General features: G+C 44.4%; 1 protein-coding gene across 2 annotated transcripts in view; it reads left to right on the top strand.

The window, feature by feature from the left end:
- Positions 1 to 14,516, top strand: part of LOC134442854 (actin-related protein 2-A) — a 23,189-nt gene extending 8,673 nt beyond the window's left edge. For both annotated transcript variants that reach the window (XM_063192804.1, XM_063192805.1), the window contains 6 exons: positions 647 to 719; positions 1,034 to 1,170; positions 2,164 to 2,313; positions 7,214 to 7,359; positions 9,678 to 9,810; positions 12,609 to 14,516. In XM_063192804.1, coding sequence (XP_063048874.1) covers positions 647 to 719; positions 1,034 to 1,170; positions 2,164 to 2,313; positions 7,214 to 7,359; positions 9,678 to 9,810; positions 12,609 to 12,779 — 810 coding nt within the window. In that variant the 3' untranslated portion in view covers positions 12,780 to 14,516. The remainder of the gene's footprint in view (positions 1 to 646; positions 720 to 1,033; positions 1,171 to 2,163; positions 2,314 to 7,213; positions 7,360 to 9,677; positions 9,811 to 12,608) is intronic.

The following is a 14,516-nucleotide window of genomic DNA, read 5'->3' as shown; positions in this document are numbered from 1 at the left end:
CAATGCACAAAAAAAATGATTCTTCCAAGTACCACCAGAGATGTCTCAAGTACCACCAGTGGTACACGTACCACAGTTTGAGCACCATTGCTCTAGGGCAATAATAATACAAGAATGTTTGTGTCACAACACACACACACACACACACACACACACACACACACACACACACACACACACACACACACACACACACACACACACACACACACACACACACACACACACACACACACACACACACACACACACACACACACACTATCTTGCTCCTCTCGCTGGAACCCTGGTGATTTCTGATTAGCTAGTGAATGATTCAGTTGTACATGGTCCCATTGCTCAAGATGACCCAGAAAAATGATTTCACCACGACCCCATTGTCACCTGTTCATTTTGCACCGACTTGATCACCATCCTGATTTACATTAGAGAATGATAATTTCTCTTTGTCTTTGGTACCTGTGAATGTTGAAGTTTTGATAGTGATGACCTTGTTGTCTTTGCTAAGGACTTAACTAGAATGCACACAAGTTAGGCCCATGTTCTTGTGGCAGTTGAAACGTTGTGATTACTACTGTGCAATAGTAATGATTGTTATGAAGCTGTGATTTGGATAACGACCATGCTCTCTGTCTCCTCTGTGCAGGTGATGTTCGAGACGTATCAATTTGGTGGTGTTTACATCGCAATTCAGGCCGTGCTCACTCTTTACGCTCAAGGTAAAAAAATAAAGACGATTCATCCAGACATCATCTTGCTCTCCAAAAATGAATAGCATTGTTTCAGGAGAATCATTTTTCACAGGATGTCTTTTCTGTGTTCCATTTCAACAGCTGGTTAGTTATTACTGCATTTGGTTTTGTTTTGGCTTTTTTTCTCATGGAATTTATTATCTTTTGGGCCTGCATTTCAGCTTGATTTATATTGTCCCCACCCCCCAACAGTCCTGCCAGGAGCTGTATAAAATCTTTATTCTGCATCCCGTGATGGTTGGATGGATGTATGATGTGTGTATGTATGCGTGTGTCTGCAGGTCTTCTCACTGGCGTGGTTGTGGATTCGGGCGATGGTGTCACGCACATCTGTCCCGTGTATGAAGGATTCTCTTTGCCCCATCTGACCCGACGACTCGACATCGCAGGCCGAGACATCACTCGTTACCTCATCAAGGTAAGTGTGTCTGTGTCTGTGTCTGTGTCTGTGTCCATACAGGTATTACTACAATTGCAACAGGCCAACATATACAGTATTGTCAAGTTAAACATTTGGTGAGAAACGCCTTAGAGATAAGATGAGATGAAACTTTATTGTCTGAAAATTGTCTGAAAATTGTCTTTGTCTACAGTATTCGTTATGTATTACCAAAGGCCCAGTGCACGGTCATAGTGGTGTAGTACTATGGTAGTTATATATATTTTTTGACTATTGCAAAGTCCAAGTGGGATGGTGTCTGGTAAGGGGCTACACATATAGTGAAAAGCAGCTTAGCTACAGTAAGTGATCCTTTACTCCCTTATGATGAGTTTGCACGTACCAAAAAAGAAATCGAAACCTCAGATGCTCTTCCTCATACGATAACCCTGCTGTCTAACAGGGAACATGGTACAGTCATATCATTGCAACAAGGCTATTTTTGCTCATCACACATTTTCCTTTTACAGTGCGGTTCTAGCACACACGCACACTGGGGGATTAGCACAGATCTAGCTATTCTTTATTAAGGTTAACGGCACCGGCTTTCGTTTAGTGTGGATCCAATTGGAAAGAAACAACTGAAGGCATAAGTCTCTTGTTGTGGCTTTATGTACATCTGCGGGGCAGCATGGATGCTTTCATGTGTCTGTGTGAGCATGCGAGTGTGTGTGTGAGCATATGGATGATGTGTGACTGTTTTCTGGCAGCGGTGGGCATGCAGCTGCAGTTGCTGAGGGGGGCTATGCTTTAAACCGCTTGTACGTGTGTGTGTGTGTGTGTGTGTGTGTGTGTGTGTGTGTGTGTGTGTGTGTGTGTGTGTGTGTGTGTGTGTGTGTGTGTGTGTGTGTGTGTGTGTGTGTGTGTGTGTGTGTGTGTGTGTGTGTGTGTGTGTGTACTTGTGTGTACTTGTGTGTACTTGTGTGTACTTGTGTGTGTGTGTACTTGTGCGTACGTGTGTGTCTTCTTCAGCTCTTGTTGCTGAGGGGCTATGCGTTCAACCACTCGGCCGACTTTGAGACGGTGCGCATGATGAAGGAGAAGCTGTGCTACGTGGGCTACAACATCGAGCAGGAGCAGAAACTAGCGCTCGAGACCACCGTCCTCGTGGAATCCTACACGGTACACACACACACACACACACACACACACACACACACAGACCAACGAAAACAGAAACGCGCCGTGGAGTCCACGTTACTCAAACATACATGTACACAGACACATACACACAAAGAAAATGAAGTGTCATTCCATCTTTTATGTATTCCACTGTTATACGCTTTGTTTGTTCTAATTTTCTATAGCTGTGGAGTCCTGTTTAACACACACACACACACACACACACACACACACACACACACACACACACACACACACAAACTAACCTAGGAAACAGTATTACACACTTTCATCTCATCTTGCTCAACATTTTGATTAAGTTGTCAGTCTTTGTGCTAATCCACTCTTAATGGAGTAGCCATTAAGCTATAGCGTTGCTTTGTTTAAAAGAAAGAAAAAGCATCTGTTGAGTACATTCGCACAACCATGAATCTTTTAGCAATCACATGTGACGCCCGTATGCTCTCCTGATTCCCATTCCCTGCTCCCTTGCAGATGGCATACGTGTGTAATTAGTTCCACCCCTGCTTACAGTGCTTTAATAGTGCATGAAAGCCACTTCTGCGTAGTGTCAACTCCGGCCCTATGACAGGCTACATTGGTGGCCAGTTATGCACCGGACCTCCAGTACCACCACAGAATGAATGAATGAACACATGCGGGGAAAACCACTGCTTTAGGTGGACCTATTTATCTAGCGAGCTATATGTTGGCTTGTAGTCAATAAGCATAGAAGCAAATTATACTACCATTAGACCAAAATGAAAAAAAGAAGGAAAATCTCTTAACATATACTTCTTAAAAATATGCGTCCATGAGTCCACTGGACCAAAATGGATATTGAAATATTCAGTCATGATTGACTGATTATCCTGGCATGGATTTATGTTTCTTTTTCTGGTCTGTTTTTTTTTTGACTGGGAACGAGTGGGTTAAGTAAGTGCTTCCATATGAGGTTAAATATATCTTTCATTCCTACAGGTGGGCAAACAAAGAGTACACCTGGCCAAATACATTTGAGAAGGTGGTTAGCTGGCTCACTTGATGGCCATCTGAATCGAAGATTTGTTCACCTGCTGCTAACATGCTCTGCATGTGAAAACTAGCCCAGTGTGACAATATTTACAAGATATATGTCCGTATGAACACATTTAAAGTTTTATATTTATGATGTGTAAGTCTCAACATTTAGAAGTAAAATGGTCCCCTTATTCAACCTGATATATATATATATACAAAAATCTGAACCCGCTATATTTGTTATATTTATATATTATACAAGTTATATTTGGGTCCTTGACGTGTTTTAAAGCAGACGTCAGGAGGTGGCACAACCACAACTGATGTCACCATTGTTGAAGTACTGAATTGTCAAAATTGGAAACTTTCCATTGGAATTAACAAGAATTTTCGGGAATTAACAGAAACAAACTGGGAATCATAAGAGAAGGCTTAAGGACATCATTATATTGTTGGTAGAAAAACATTGGACATAATCTTGGCTATAGTAATCAGTTTTGTGAATAAAGTTAGATAGAATATATTGTCGCATTAGCTTTTGTTGCACCACCTGACTTCTGCTATCAAAAACCTGTGAAGGACTACTGTGTGTGTCTGTGTGCATGCACGCATACACTGCTAATTTCATTTGTCCACCTTTCTGAAATCAAACCCACTTTTGACACTTTGAGTCAACCTTCCCAAGGGTGGTGACTTTGAATTGTGCATTAACAATTCAGCCATGGGGGTTTGTGGGTGTTGGAGGTTTTGGATGGTCTTTGTGTCCAAAGCTCCTCGCTGCGAGAGATTCACACCACTGATCGTTTCAGATTCTCAAGTCGCTTCTGTTTTAACAGTATGGGGTTATACGTATACAGTATATATACACTATAAATGTGTGTGTGTGTGTGTGTGTGAAGGGGATTTCCTCATGACCCCCTGTGTTGTGCTTTTTGGACACATGCCTAAGCAGCGATTGGGTGGTCCACTGGTAGGCGGGACACACCTCTCGCCCAGGGGAAGCCAGTGATTGGTGTGTAGGCGGCATGGGAGGTGAGGTGCTGACTAGGACGTTTTCAACCGTACTTGTGACTTCACGAAATATATGAAATTAAACGAGCACGTGGGTGGAATTTTTCTCCGGAGGGTTTCTCTCTCTGTTTCCTTTTCTTTATTTCGCTTTCCCCAGAAGTGGGCAGCATACCAGAGTGATGATGGAGATGAGGATTATCTTTCTCCCATCTCCCCCTACACACACACACACACACATACACATACACACACCTTCCTTCCCACCTTCTCTCCGAAAACATACACAAAACTAATTTTCGCAAAAAACCTGCTGAGTGTTGGCGAAAACAATGAGGGCAGTGTGGTTATTCCCGCGCCCACAACTCCACAACCGTCCGTCCCAACCCCCCAACTCCGGCCGCGAAACATCATTTCCTGTGTGGCCGGAGCACCCCCCACTGGCCCCCTTTCCTCCCTCCCCCACTCGCGCTCGCTCTCTCACTCTCTCTCTCTCTCTCTCTCTCTCTCTCTCTCTCTCTCTCTCTCTCTCTCTCTCGTTCTCTCCAGCCAATTCAACCTCCATTCAGGCAGACTGCTGTGACCCATACCCCTCTCTCTTGTCCTGTGATACCACCACCACCACCCCACCCCACCTCCCCACCACCAGTCTCTATCCCTCTCCCTCTCCTTTTTTCTCCTTCCCTCCGACCAAGCTGCTGTGCTGTACTGTGCTGTGCGCGGCTGCCTCTGGCGCCCCATCAATGGGCCCTTTATGTGTGCCCGGCTAGGCGGCGGCCATCTTGGCTGATGACTCACCGTGAGGCTCAGGCCTGTATGGATGTAGCCGCCCTGCTGCTCCCTACGGCCCATAGGGGTCTGATGTGGCCTTGCTCGCTCTCTCTCTCTCTCTCTCTCTCTCTCTCTCTCTCTCTCTCTCTCTCTCTCTCTCTCTCTCTCTCTCTCTCTATCTCTATCCCCCCCCTCTCTCACATGCTCCATCTCTCTTCCTTGCATGCTCTATTCATGCTCTCTATATTCCTCTTTCTCTTGCTCTGTCTCTCCCGCACTATTCCCTTACTCTATACCTCCCGCCAACTGTCTTTCACCATACTTTTCCTTATATTCTCTCTCTTTCTCTCTTTCTCTCTCTCTCTCTCTCTCACTCTCTCTCTCACTCTCTTTCTCTCTCTCTCTCTTTCTCTCTCTCTCTCTTTCTTTCTCTCTCTCTCTCTCTCTCTCTCTTTCTCTCTCTCTCTCTTTCTCTCTCTCTCTCTCTCTCTCTCTCTCTCTCTCTCTCTCTCTCTCTCTCTCTCTCTCTCGCTCGCTCTGTCGCCCTCTCTCTCTCTCCTCTGCACCCTGCGCTGATCCTGCTTACATCTCTCTCTGTCGCTTGGCCTCTGTTGTGATGGAGCATCATATTATCCGGGTGGGATCTTGTGGACGCTCCACTCCCCCATGGCGGAGAATGGGGATGGAGTAGAAAGGGATCATGGGATGGGATGGGACGCCCACACTCGGAATGAGATCCGGGTGATTGAGTTTCTCCCTGCAAAAATGGAGAGGAGAGGTTCAGAGAGGATGTCTCTCTCTCTCTCTCTCTCTCTCTCTCTCTCTCTCTCTCTCTCTCTCTCTCTCTCTCTCTCTCTCTCTCTCTGTCCGCCTGCCACCAGAGCCATAATAGAATTTGATTATGGTGAGATTTGATCTGGAGCACAGGACGGCATGGTCTGCATCACTGAGCCGGGGCCAATTGGTTTCATGTGCTGTCCACATGCATCGCATTCACTCATTCCACACACACACACACACACACACACACACACACACACACACACACACACACACACACACACACACACACACACACACACACACACACACAGTACGCACCCAACAATCCACCCCTTTCTCTCTAACTTCAAAGTCAATATGAAACATGATTTGAGAGCACATCCTCTCTCCAAAAGAAGTACCCTTTGCTTCCCATTGAGGAGTGCAGGACAAATCCAATCCGCCACAATTACACCCATTTGTGCAGCATCATTAAGAACGGATATTGTCCTCTGGGCGAGGTTTTAGAAACATGGGTTTGAACACCCCCCGCAATGCTGTAGACGTACAGAATGTGTGGTTGGGGTTCATTGGATGCAGATTTGAGATCTGGCTTATGAAGACTGATGTTTAGAGACTAGAGAGTTGGTGATTTGGTGCCAAAAGAAAAGCAAGTTGGCCCTGCTGTGGCCTAACGGTAAGGCACTAGGTTACTTCGCCGGCAACCCGGGTTCGATTCCGGCACGGGTCATTTGCCGATCCTCCCCCGTCTCTCTCTCCAAATCTCCAAATACAACTGTCTTGTCAAATAATGGAAAAAAGCCCTAAAAAGATTTTTTATTTTGTTTTAAAGGAAAGAAAAGCAAATTTGCGTGGAACAAAATTAATGAACAACCTTTTAAGGGTTGAACTGGACTAATTTACCAGAGGTTGAAGTGCCCTTACTTTTTATTTATCGACTTGTCGCCCAGTGCCCAATTCTCAGGGACCTCCATCCTGCTTCCTGCCACCTGTTGCTCTCTCTTGTTGACTCACCATTTAGATGCGTCAGTCCCAGGCTCAGGAACAACTCCTGAATCAGGCTACTTTGTAATGGTAACAGCTGATTGGTGTGTTTTCACTGAGTAGCTGATCTACCTGCCCTGAGTGCTCATTGCAATCAGCTGATTCAGAACTGATTGGATCAAATTTATGTGAGAGGGGATTTACTTTCTGAACCTGGAATTGTCAGCTCTGCTCCTGTGCAAATCTCTTTCTCTCCATTTCTCTGCACCCCCCCCTCCGGTCTCTCTTCCATCCCTCTCTCTGATCTCTTGTGTTTCTACTGTCTCCCCCGCAGCTGCCTGATGGCCGTGTGATAAAGGTGGGTGGGGAGCGCTTCGAGGCCCCCGAGGCCCTGTTCCAGCCCCACCTGATCAACGTGGAGGGGGTCGGGGTGGCCGAACTGCTCTTCAACACCATCCAGGCTGCAGACATAGACACCAGGTGAGGGAGAGAGAAGCCTTCAGATCTTTGCCCTCCAGACACCCCACGTGTCCGTAAAGAAACCACAACCCACCTAAACCCTAAGCAGAGCAGGTGGCTGGTCACTCAGGAAATCAAGTCAAGTCAAATATTATTTATATACAGTGAGTCCAATAAGTATTTGATCCCTTGCTGATTTTGTTGGTTTGCCTACTAACAAAGACATGATCAGTCAATAAATGTTATGATAATATGTATTATAATATGGAGAGACAGAATATGAAAAAGAAAATCCAGAAATTAACTGAAGAGAATATATATTAATTTATTTCCATTTCATCGAGCAAAATAAGTATTTGATCCCCTGCCAACTGATTACAGTTCCGGGCCCACAGACCAGATGGGCACTTCCGATCAACTTTTCATCTGAATGAAAGACACCTGTACATACTAACATGCATAAAAGACACATTTAATCAGCAGAATCAGTCCATAGTATGAGTGAATCAGTCACACTCCAACCTCACCATCATGGGAAAGACCAAAGAGCGGTCAAATGATATCAGGGACAAGATTTTAGACCTGAACAAAGATTAAATGGGCTGCAAAGCCACAAGAAAGAGACTGGGTATTAATGACCCAGCTGTTGATGCATTTCTTCCAAAATGTGAGGAATACGAAATGACTATCCATCAGCCTGTCTGGGGTTCTATACAAGATTTGACCTTTTGTAGGGATTTGATAACCATGAGAACAGAAAGAAAGCACCCTAGACCTGTACGGGATGAACTAGGCAATGATATCAAAGCTACTGGAACCAAAATCACTGAGAAAACTACTGGTAGAACTTAATGCCACAGAGGGTTAAAATCCTGTAGTGCACACATGGTACCTCTACTTCAGAAGGAACCTGTGCAGTCCCACCTGAGGTTTGCCAACGGACATCAGGCTGGTTTAGGATATGATAAGGAGGTGCTGTAGTCAGATGAAACCAAAATCAAGCTGTTTGGCATTAACACAATTCAATGTGTTTTGAGAAAGAGTACTGCTGTCTATGATCCCAAGAACACCCTCCTCACCATCATGCATGAAAGTGGTATCATTATGGTTTGAGGGTGTTTGTCTGGCCAAGGCACAGGACAACTTCACATCGTCAACGAATGGATGGAGGGAGACATGTAATGTGCAATCCTGAGTGCAAACGTCCTTCCCTCCACCACTACACTGAAGGGTGGGCCATTTTTGGATCTCCCAACATGACAATAATACACAACATACAGTCAAAGCAACGAAAGAGTGGCTCAATAAGAAGCATATTAAAGTCGTGAAGTGGCCTAGACAGTCTCCAAATATTAACCCTATAGTAATTCTATGGAGAGAACTGAACCTCCCATTTGCCAAGCTACAGCCACAAACTATTCATGTTTTGGAGATAATCTGCAAAGAAAAATGGGCAAAAATATTTTCTACTATATGCACAAACATTGTCATCAACTAAAAGAAGCATCTGACCTCAGTGCTAGACAACTAGGGCTTTTCCACAAAGCGCTTTATCTTCTTTAGCTAGAGGGGTCAAATACTTATTAGCCTAAATTAAATACAAATAAATTAAAATATATTATTTTAAGTTATTTTCTGGAATTTCTTTTTGATATTCTGTCTCTCCATGTTTGAATACATATTATCATAAATTTATAGACTGATCATGTCTTTATTAGTGGGCAAACGGGCAAAATCAGCAAGGGATCAAATACATATTGGACTCACTGTAGCACATTTCATATGTTTACATGGACTCAATACGCTTTGAATAGATTGTAAAAAAAGGCAAAAGAGAAAAGCGTGTAAAACACAATGAAATAAAATGCAATACAAAAAATGTGTTCAAATCGAAGTAAAAAAGAAAAGGGTGTATAAAATAAGTAACTGTGGTCATGATTCATAAACTGAAGACTATTCAGTTTAGACAATTGAAATGTGTTTGTATGACTGTGATGGCTCAGTTCCTTGTTGTATGGCAATTCTCCTTACTCTACTAATGGTTGTGCTCACAAGCCTCGCATAACATAACATACTAGCATAACATACTAGAGTGAGGTTTTACAAGCCCATCTTTTAGTAAACTAAATCCTAACAATTACGACCTTCAGGTTTAAGACAAGTTGCTGAAATAATGAAAAAGGACAATGGCAGATTGCACTACTCCCCATCAATGTAAATTGCTCTATTCTGTTGTTGTTGCTGCTGCTGGTGCTTCTGTTTTATGACCTTTCCCTTGTCAATGGTGTTTGCATGTGTCACACCTAGCGTTCTTTTGTTTCCCCCTTTCTCCCCGTCAGAGCGGAGTTCTACAAGCACATCGTTCTGTCGGGCGGTTCCACCATGTATCCCGGCCTGCCCTCTCGCCTGGAGCGTGAACTCAAACAGCTCTACCTGGAGCGCGTGCTGAAAGGAGACGTGGAGAAGCTCTCGGTGAGTAGATCATGGTAGAATGTAGAGTAACTATCGCAAAGGATATTAAGGAGTTATCCGGAGTTGAAGGCATATTGGGCATATTGTTTCTTTTTTTTTTCTTAAATGCGATCACCGGAGATCATCGGTTGTCTTTTGGGAACATTTAATCACACTGCGTTAGCGAAATTAGCCTCATTAGCTGTGTTGCATGTTTGATGCAGGCATATGGGAAAACACATTTATTTATGTTGTTTGCCATATGCCATCATCAAACATGTAACCGATACCATTGAGCCAATGCAATCCTATAAATAGGGATTTACACCAACAATAATAACTGGATTATCTTTAATCCTTTTTAGAACTCACCAGAACTTCTTTTAAAGACTCTGTTGATGGAGTTCACACCTCAATCATCATGAACGATATCAGGTCCCTTTCAGGTGGACTTGGATGACTGATGGAAACACTGACACCCAATAGGGAGACATTCAAATTGAGGAGACGTCACACTTCATTAATGGCAGACGCCTCAAGTATCGTTTGCATTTCAACAGGGGCGAGGGGAGGAATAACACTACCAAGGTGTTAAAGTGATAAACTGGATTGGCTGAGCCAGAGGAAGTTGTAATAAACCTGTTTGTAATGGAGCCAATGGCTTCTTAAAGGGACACTGTGCAGGAAATGGTCAAAAAAGGTACTGCAACTATGCTGCTCATTGAAACTGGGCTGCCTATTGTCAAATTTGATATTTACATGAAAGTTTACTAAGTAATAAACAAATATTTTCTAGTACGGTCCAAGTACAGTCATTTTTGCAGCTAAAAATGGCTATTTTTGGAAATTCAAAATGGCGGACCATGGAGAAGATCCCCCTTTTCATGTATGAAAAGTGCAATTTCTCCAGTCATAATGAATACTTAGAATTTGATGCTGGTGGTACGTATTCATGAAAAAGGTAACATTAGTGAATGGGCAGCATGAATTCGGGAAATAAACAACTAAAAATCTCACACAGTGTCCCTTTAACAGAAAAAAACACCAACAGGCTTCTTACTGGTTCATGGCTTCCCCAATTTCTTAAAGGGCCTCCAGGTGGGATTAAAAGTTTAATTAATCACTGTACCGAGTCGGCCGATGGTTATGTGAATCATTAGTACGTGAACGATGGCTCTCACGACCACTTTCACGGTTCGCTGTCAGAAAACCCTGAATGCAACTTCTGACAGAGTGGTCGTGGGAAACACTTATCATACGAAAAATGGCTTTACATATCATATTCAGATTTGTATCAACTGCTGGCATTCCGCGATGAAAAACATTCTCACAGCGAGTTTATTTGAACAGCATTTTTTCGTTACCCGCATGCCACAGGCACCACACAAACGATGTCATCCTACCTTGTGCCCCTTTAAATATGCCAGATTTGCCACTCGTACACATTTTATAGTATGCTGTAACTTGCACGTAAAACCAGCCCCTGGATGGATCTGCCTTCACCCAATAACCAACGTCTGATCAAGATGTAGGCATCCACTGTGGCCTACTGGGAAGTCTGCTCGGACACACTGATTGAAACGTAGCGCACATGTTGACGCCATTGCACGCAAACAGTTCCATTGTTTGCTGGTTGGTCTGGATGGGGGAACCAAGCACTGGTGTCACTTTTTGCCCTGTTGCACTTTACTTGGGAAACTAGTACTACTACTACTACTGAGTGTTGTAATCCTAACACAATTTCGTTGCCTTTTGACAACGACTGTAACGACTCTTGGATCTTGAATCAGACACCGGTGCACTCAACCATGTCCATTGAAGGAGACCCTGAATATCCCTGTGCTGCCCTGGCTGATAACGTAGTGGACCTACGTAGAAGGGCTGATGGCCAGTCTGGATAGAGTACGGCCATTATACTGCAGGGCTGGCCTGGAGTCATCCTTCCTCCACATTTAAACTGTACTCGCATCATTACCAGCAGGTGGTGGTTGAGATTAGAGTGCTGGGCCGGGGAGGGACGCTGGGGTTTGGCCAGACCCCCCCCAATAGCCACGTGTGGTGCTTTTGGCTACAGATTTCAGGGCCTGGACGAAAGAACGAATGGATGCTCTGAATGTGTACTCCTGGCTCTTCTCCTGGCTGGTCGACCATGTGTCTTGTTTTTGGCTCTTCTTGGTGGCCATTTTGAATTTTGGCTTGCCATGGCCTGCATGTCCCGAACCCTATTTTTAGATGATCGATTACATGTGGATTGCAGGCCTGCCGCTGTTGAAAGTAGCATGTCTGTCATGTCTGTGGGCATGCCTGCCTGCCTGCCTGTCCGCCTGAACGGGCCTGGCTGCCTGTGTCTGTCCTCGTGCTGCGTTTAAGGTAAATTAAAGGCTCATTTTCCTCATTTGTCCACTGTCACGAGGGGGCTCCCCCAAACACCACCCACCTGTTCAGCCTGTGCTCCATGATAATGGATGGTACTGGATAATGGACAATCACATCGGCGCAGCTACCCACTAAGAGGATGTGGTGCGGCAATTAACGTGGGTGTTTTTAGCTTGCTTTGTTCACCCCCACATTGTTTGGAGGGCTTTCGCAAGGCCGTTTTGTTTAAGGAAGCAACAGCAGATTTGCAGTGTCTTGACCAGTTGATGATTGGTGGGACCCAAGGGTGTTGATACATTTGAAATGGTGTGCTTGCGTGCGCCATGTTTTAACCTATCTCTTCTTGCATTAAAGTGGTAACACTGTATGATTGAAAAGGGCTTTGTCTGATGCAGAAGAACTTCTTCAGTAGTTAATCGTTTTTTGCTTCTTTTCCTCGATAGAAATTCAAGATCCGAATTGAAGACCCGCCGCGGCGCAAGCACATGGTGTTCCTGGGCGGAGCTGTGCTGGCTGACATCATGAAGGACAAGGACAACTTCTGGCTGACGCGCGAGGAGTACGAGGAGAAGGGCGTACGCGTCCTCGAGAAGCTCGGAGTCACCGTCAGATAAACCCACGACAACCAACGCTCCCCCAACCCCCCCCCCTCCCCCGACCCCAATTGCCCATTCTCCCCCCCCCCCAAAACTCGCCCACTGCTCACCCATCATCTCCCCCCACCCGTGAAGCACCCCTCTCACCCCATCTGAAGGACCCACACCACATCACTTGTCTCCAATACAATACAGTAATGAATATATGAAGAAGAAAAATAATAATTTCACCTCTCACTACCCGCTTCGGTTTAGCCTCCTCTTTCACAGGTTCACACCATCCTTAGAAGGATAAATGGGAAGAGAGAGGGAGGGTGAGAAAAGAGGAGATGTTGGACTGTAGTGGGTGGTTTGGTGCAGGATGAAGGTCGATGTGATGATTTTGGTGGGGTAGAACCTTTGTCACTGTTCCCCCCCATGTCTTTGGTTAGGGGGGACGATGCCATTTTTAGCCCTAGTAGTAACCATAGTGATTGGACAAACCAAATTAACTCACCCATGTCATATGATGTCATGTCATGATTGCCACGTGTCATGCCAGCTCTGATGCTGGGATCATTTTTTTAATAGGCAGGCTTCTCCAAACGAGTGCAGGTTTTTCTTTCTTTTCCTGGTTTCCTCTCTCTTGCGCTCTCTCTCTCTCCCTCCCTTCTGTCTTGGCTGGCTGGCTTGTTGCAACCCAGTTGTGTTTGTTTGTCCTTTGTTGAGAAGAAGATTTGGTGTGTGTGTGTGTCTGTATGAGTGAGGGTGTGTGTGTGTCTGTATGAGTGAGGGTGTGTGTGTGTGTGTAAGAGGGGGGTTTATGGCACAGGTCCATATGGGTGTTTTGAAGTAAAAAGAAAAAAGAAGTGCGCTTTCTCTTTCCCCTGGTTTGGGTTTGATGTCTTTGATGGCCTCTGGTAGACCCCTCCCTGACCCCTGGATGCTATTTAAAACCAGCCACTGGCCAGTCCCCCCGCCCCTTAAAACATCCTTAACTATTCCATATGAGGACTGTTCTATTTCTATGTCATTGTCTTTATTATTATTATTATTATTATGAATTTTGTATCATTTCTATTCTAGGAGGGGAATTGGTTTGTATGTTTTATTTTTTTCCTTCTTTTGGATGATGTAGATTTTTTTTCTTTCTTTATGGTCTTTTGTTTCTACTTTTTCATATGCATTCTTTTTTTTCTCTTGCAGTGTATTACTTCATGACGTTGTGTCAGTGTTGGTTGCACAGATGTTTTGTAAAAGTCACGTGTGCATTGAGACAAGTACCTGTCGCACTCACCTTTTTCGAACGCTTTGAGAGATTCCTCCATAATTGTTGTCTTCCCTTTTCTGAAAATTGTGGACATCTATAAGAAGTCTTCATAAGGGACTTGGATACCCAGATTATGGTCTGGTGTCATGGTAACGGTCATTGGGGTGGGGGGTGGGCAGGGGTTATAATCATACTGTAAGAAAAAGGACCTGGTGTCTTTGGGTATGGAGACGTTTGGAAAAAAATGAAAAAGGCAATGTTCAGGTCTCTGCCCCTATATTGAACGTGTGTACTTCATGGCACTTCATACTCAGTATATAACTATATATTATTTTTCTCCCCGCTCCTTCCCGCCCTCCAAAAAAAGTTCATCCAGTGCCAAGAGCAGTTATTGTAACTGGATATTTTTTGTGTCGTTTTCATTTTGTTGTTTTGTTTGGTTCATAGCATAACTGCCTAACGCTGATTTAAATAAAGAAAGTGATTTATAAATTGTCACTTGTGAG

The sequence above is a fragment of the Engraulis encrasicolus genome, unplaced genomic scaffold (assembly GCF_034702125.1).
Source record: "Engraulis encrasicolus isolate BLACKSEA-1 unplaced genomic scaffold, IST_EnEncr_1.0 scaffold_25_np1212, whole genome shotgun sequence".
NCBI lineage: Eukaryota > Metazoa > Chordata > Actinopteri > Clupeiformes > Engraulidae > Engraulis > Engraulis encrasicolus.
The sequence above is the reverse complement of the archived record's forward strand: the minus strand, read 5'-3'. Positions and strand labels throughout refer to the sequence as shown.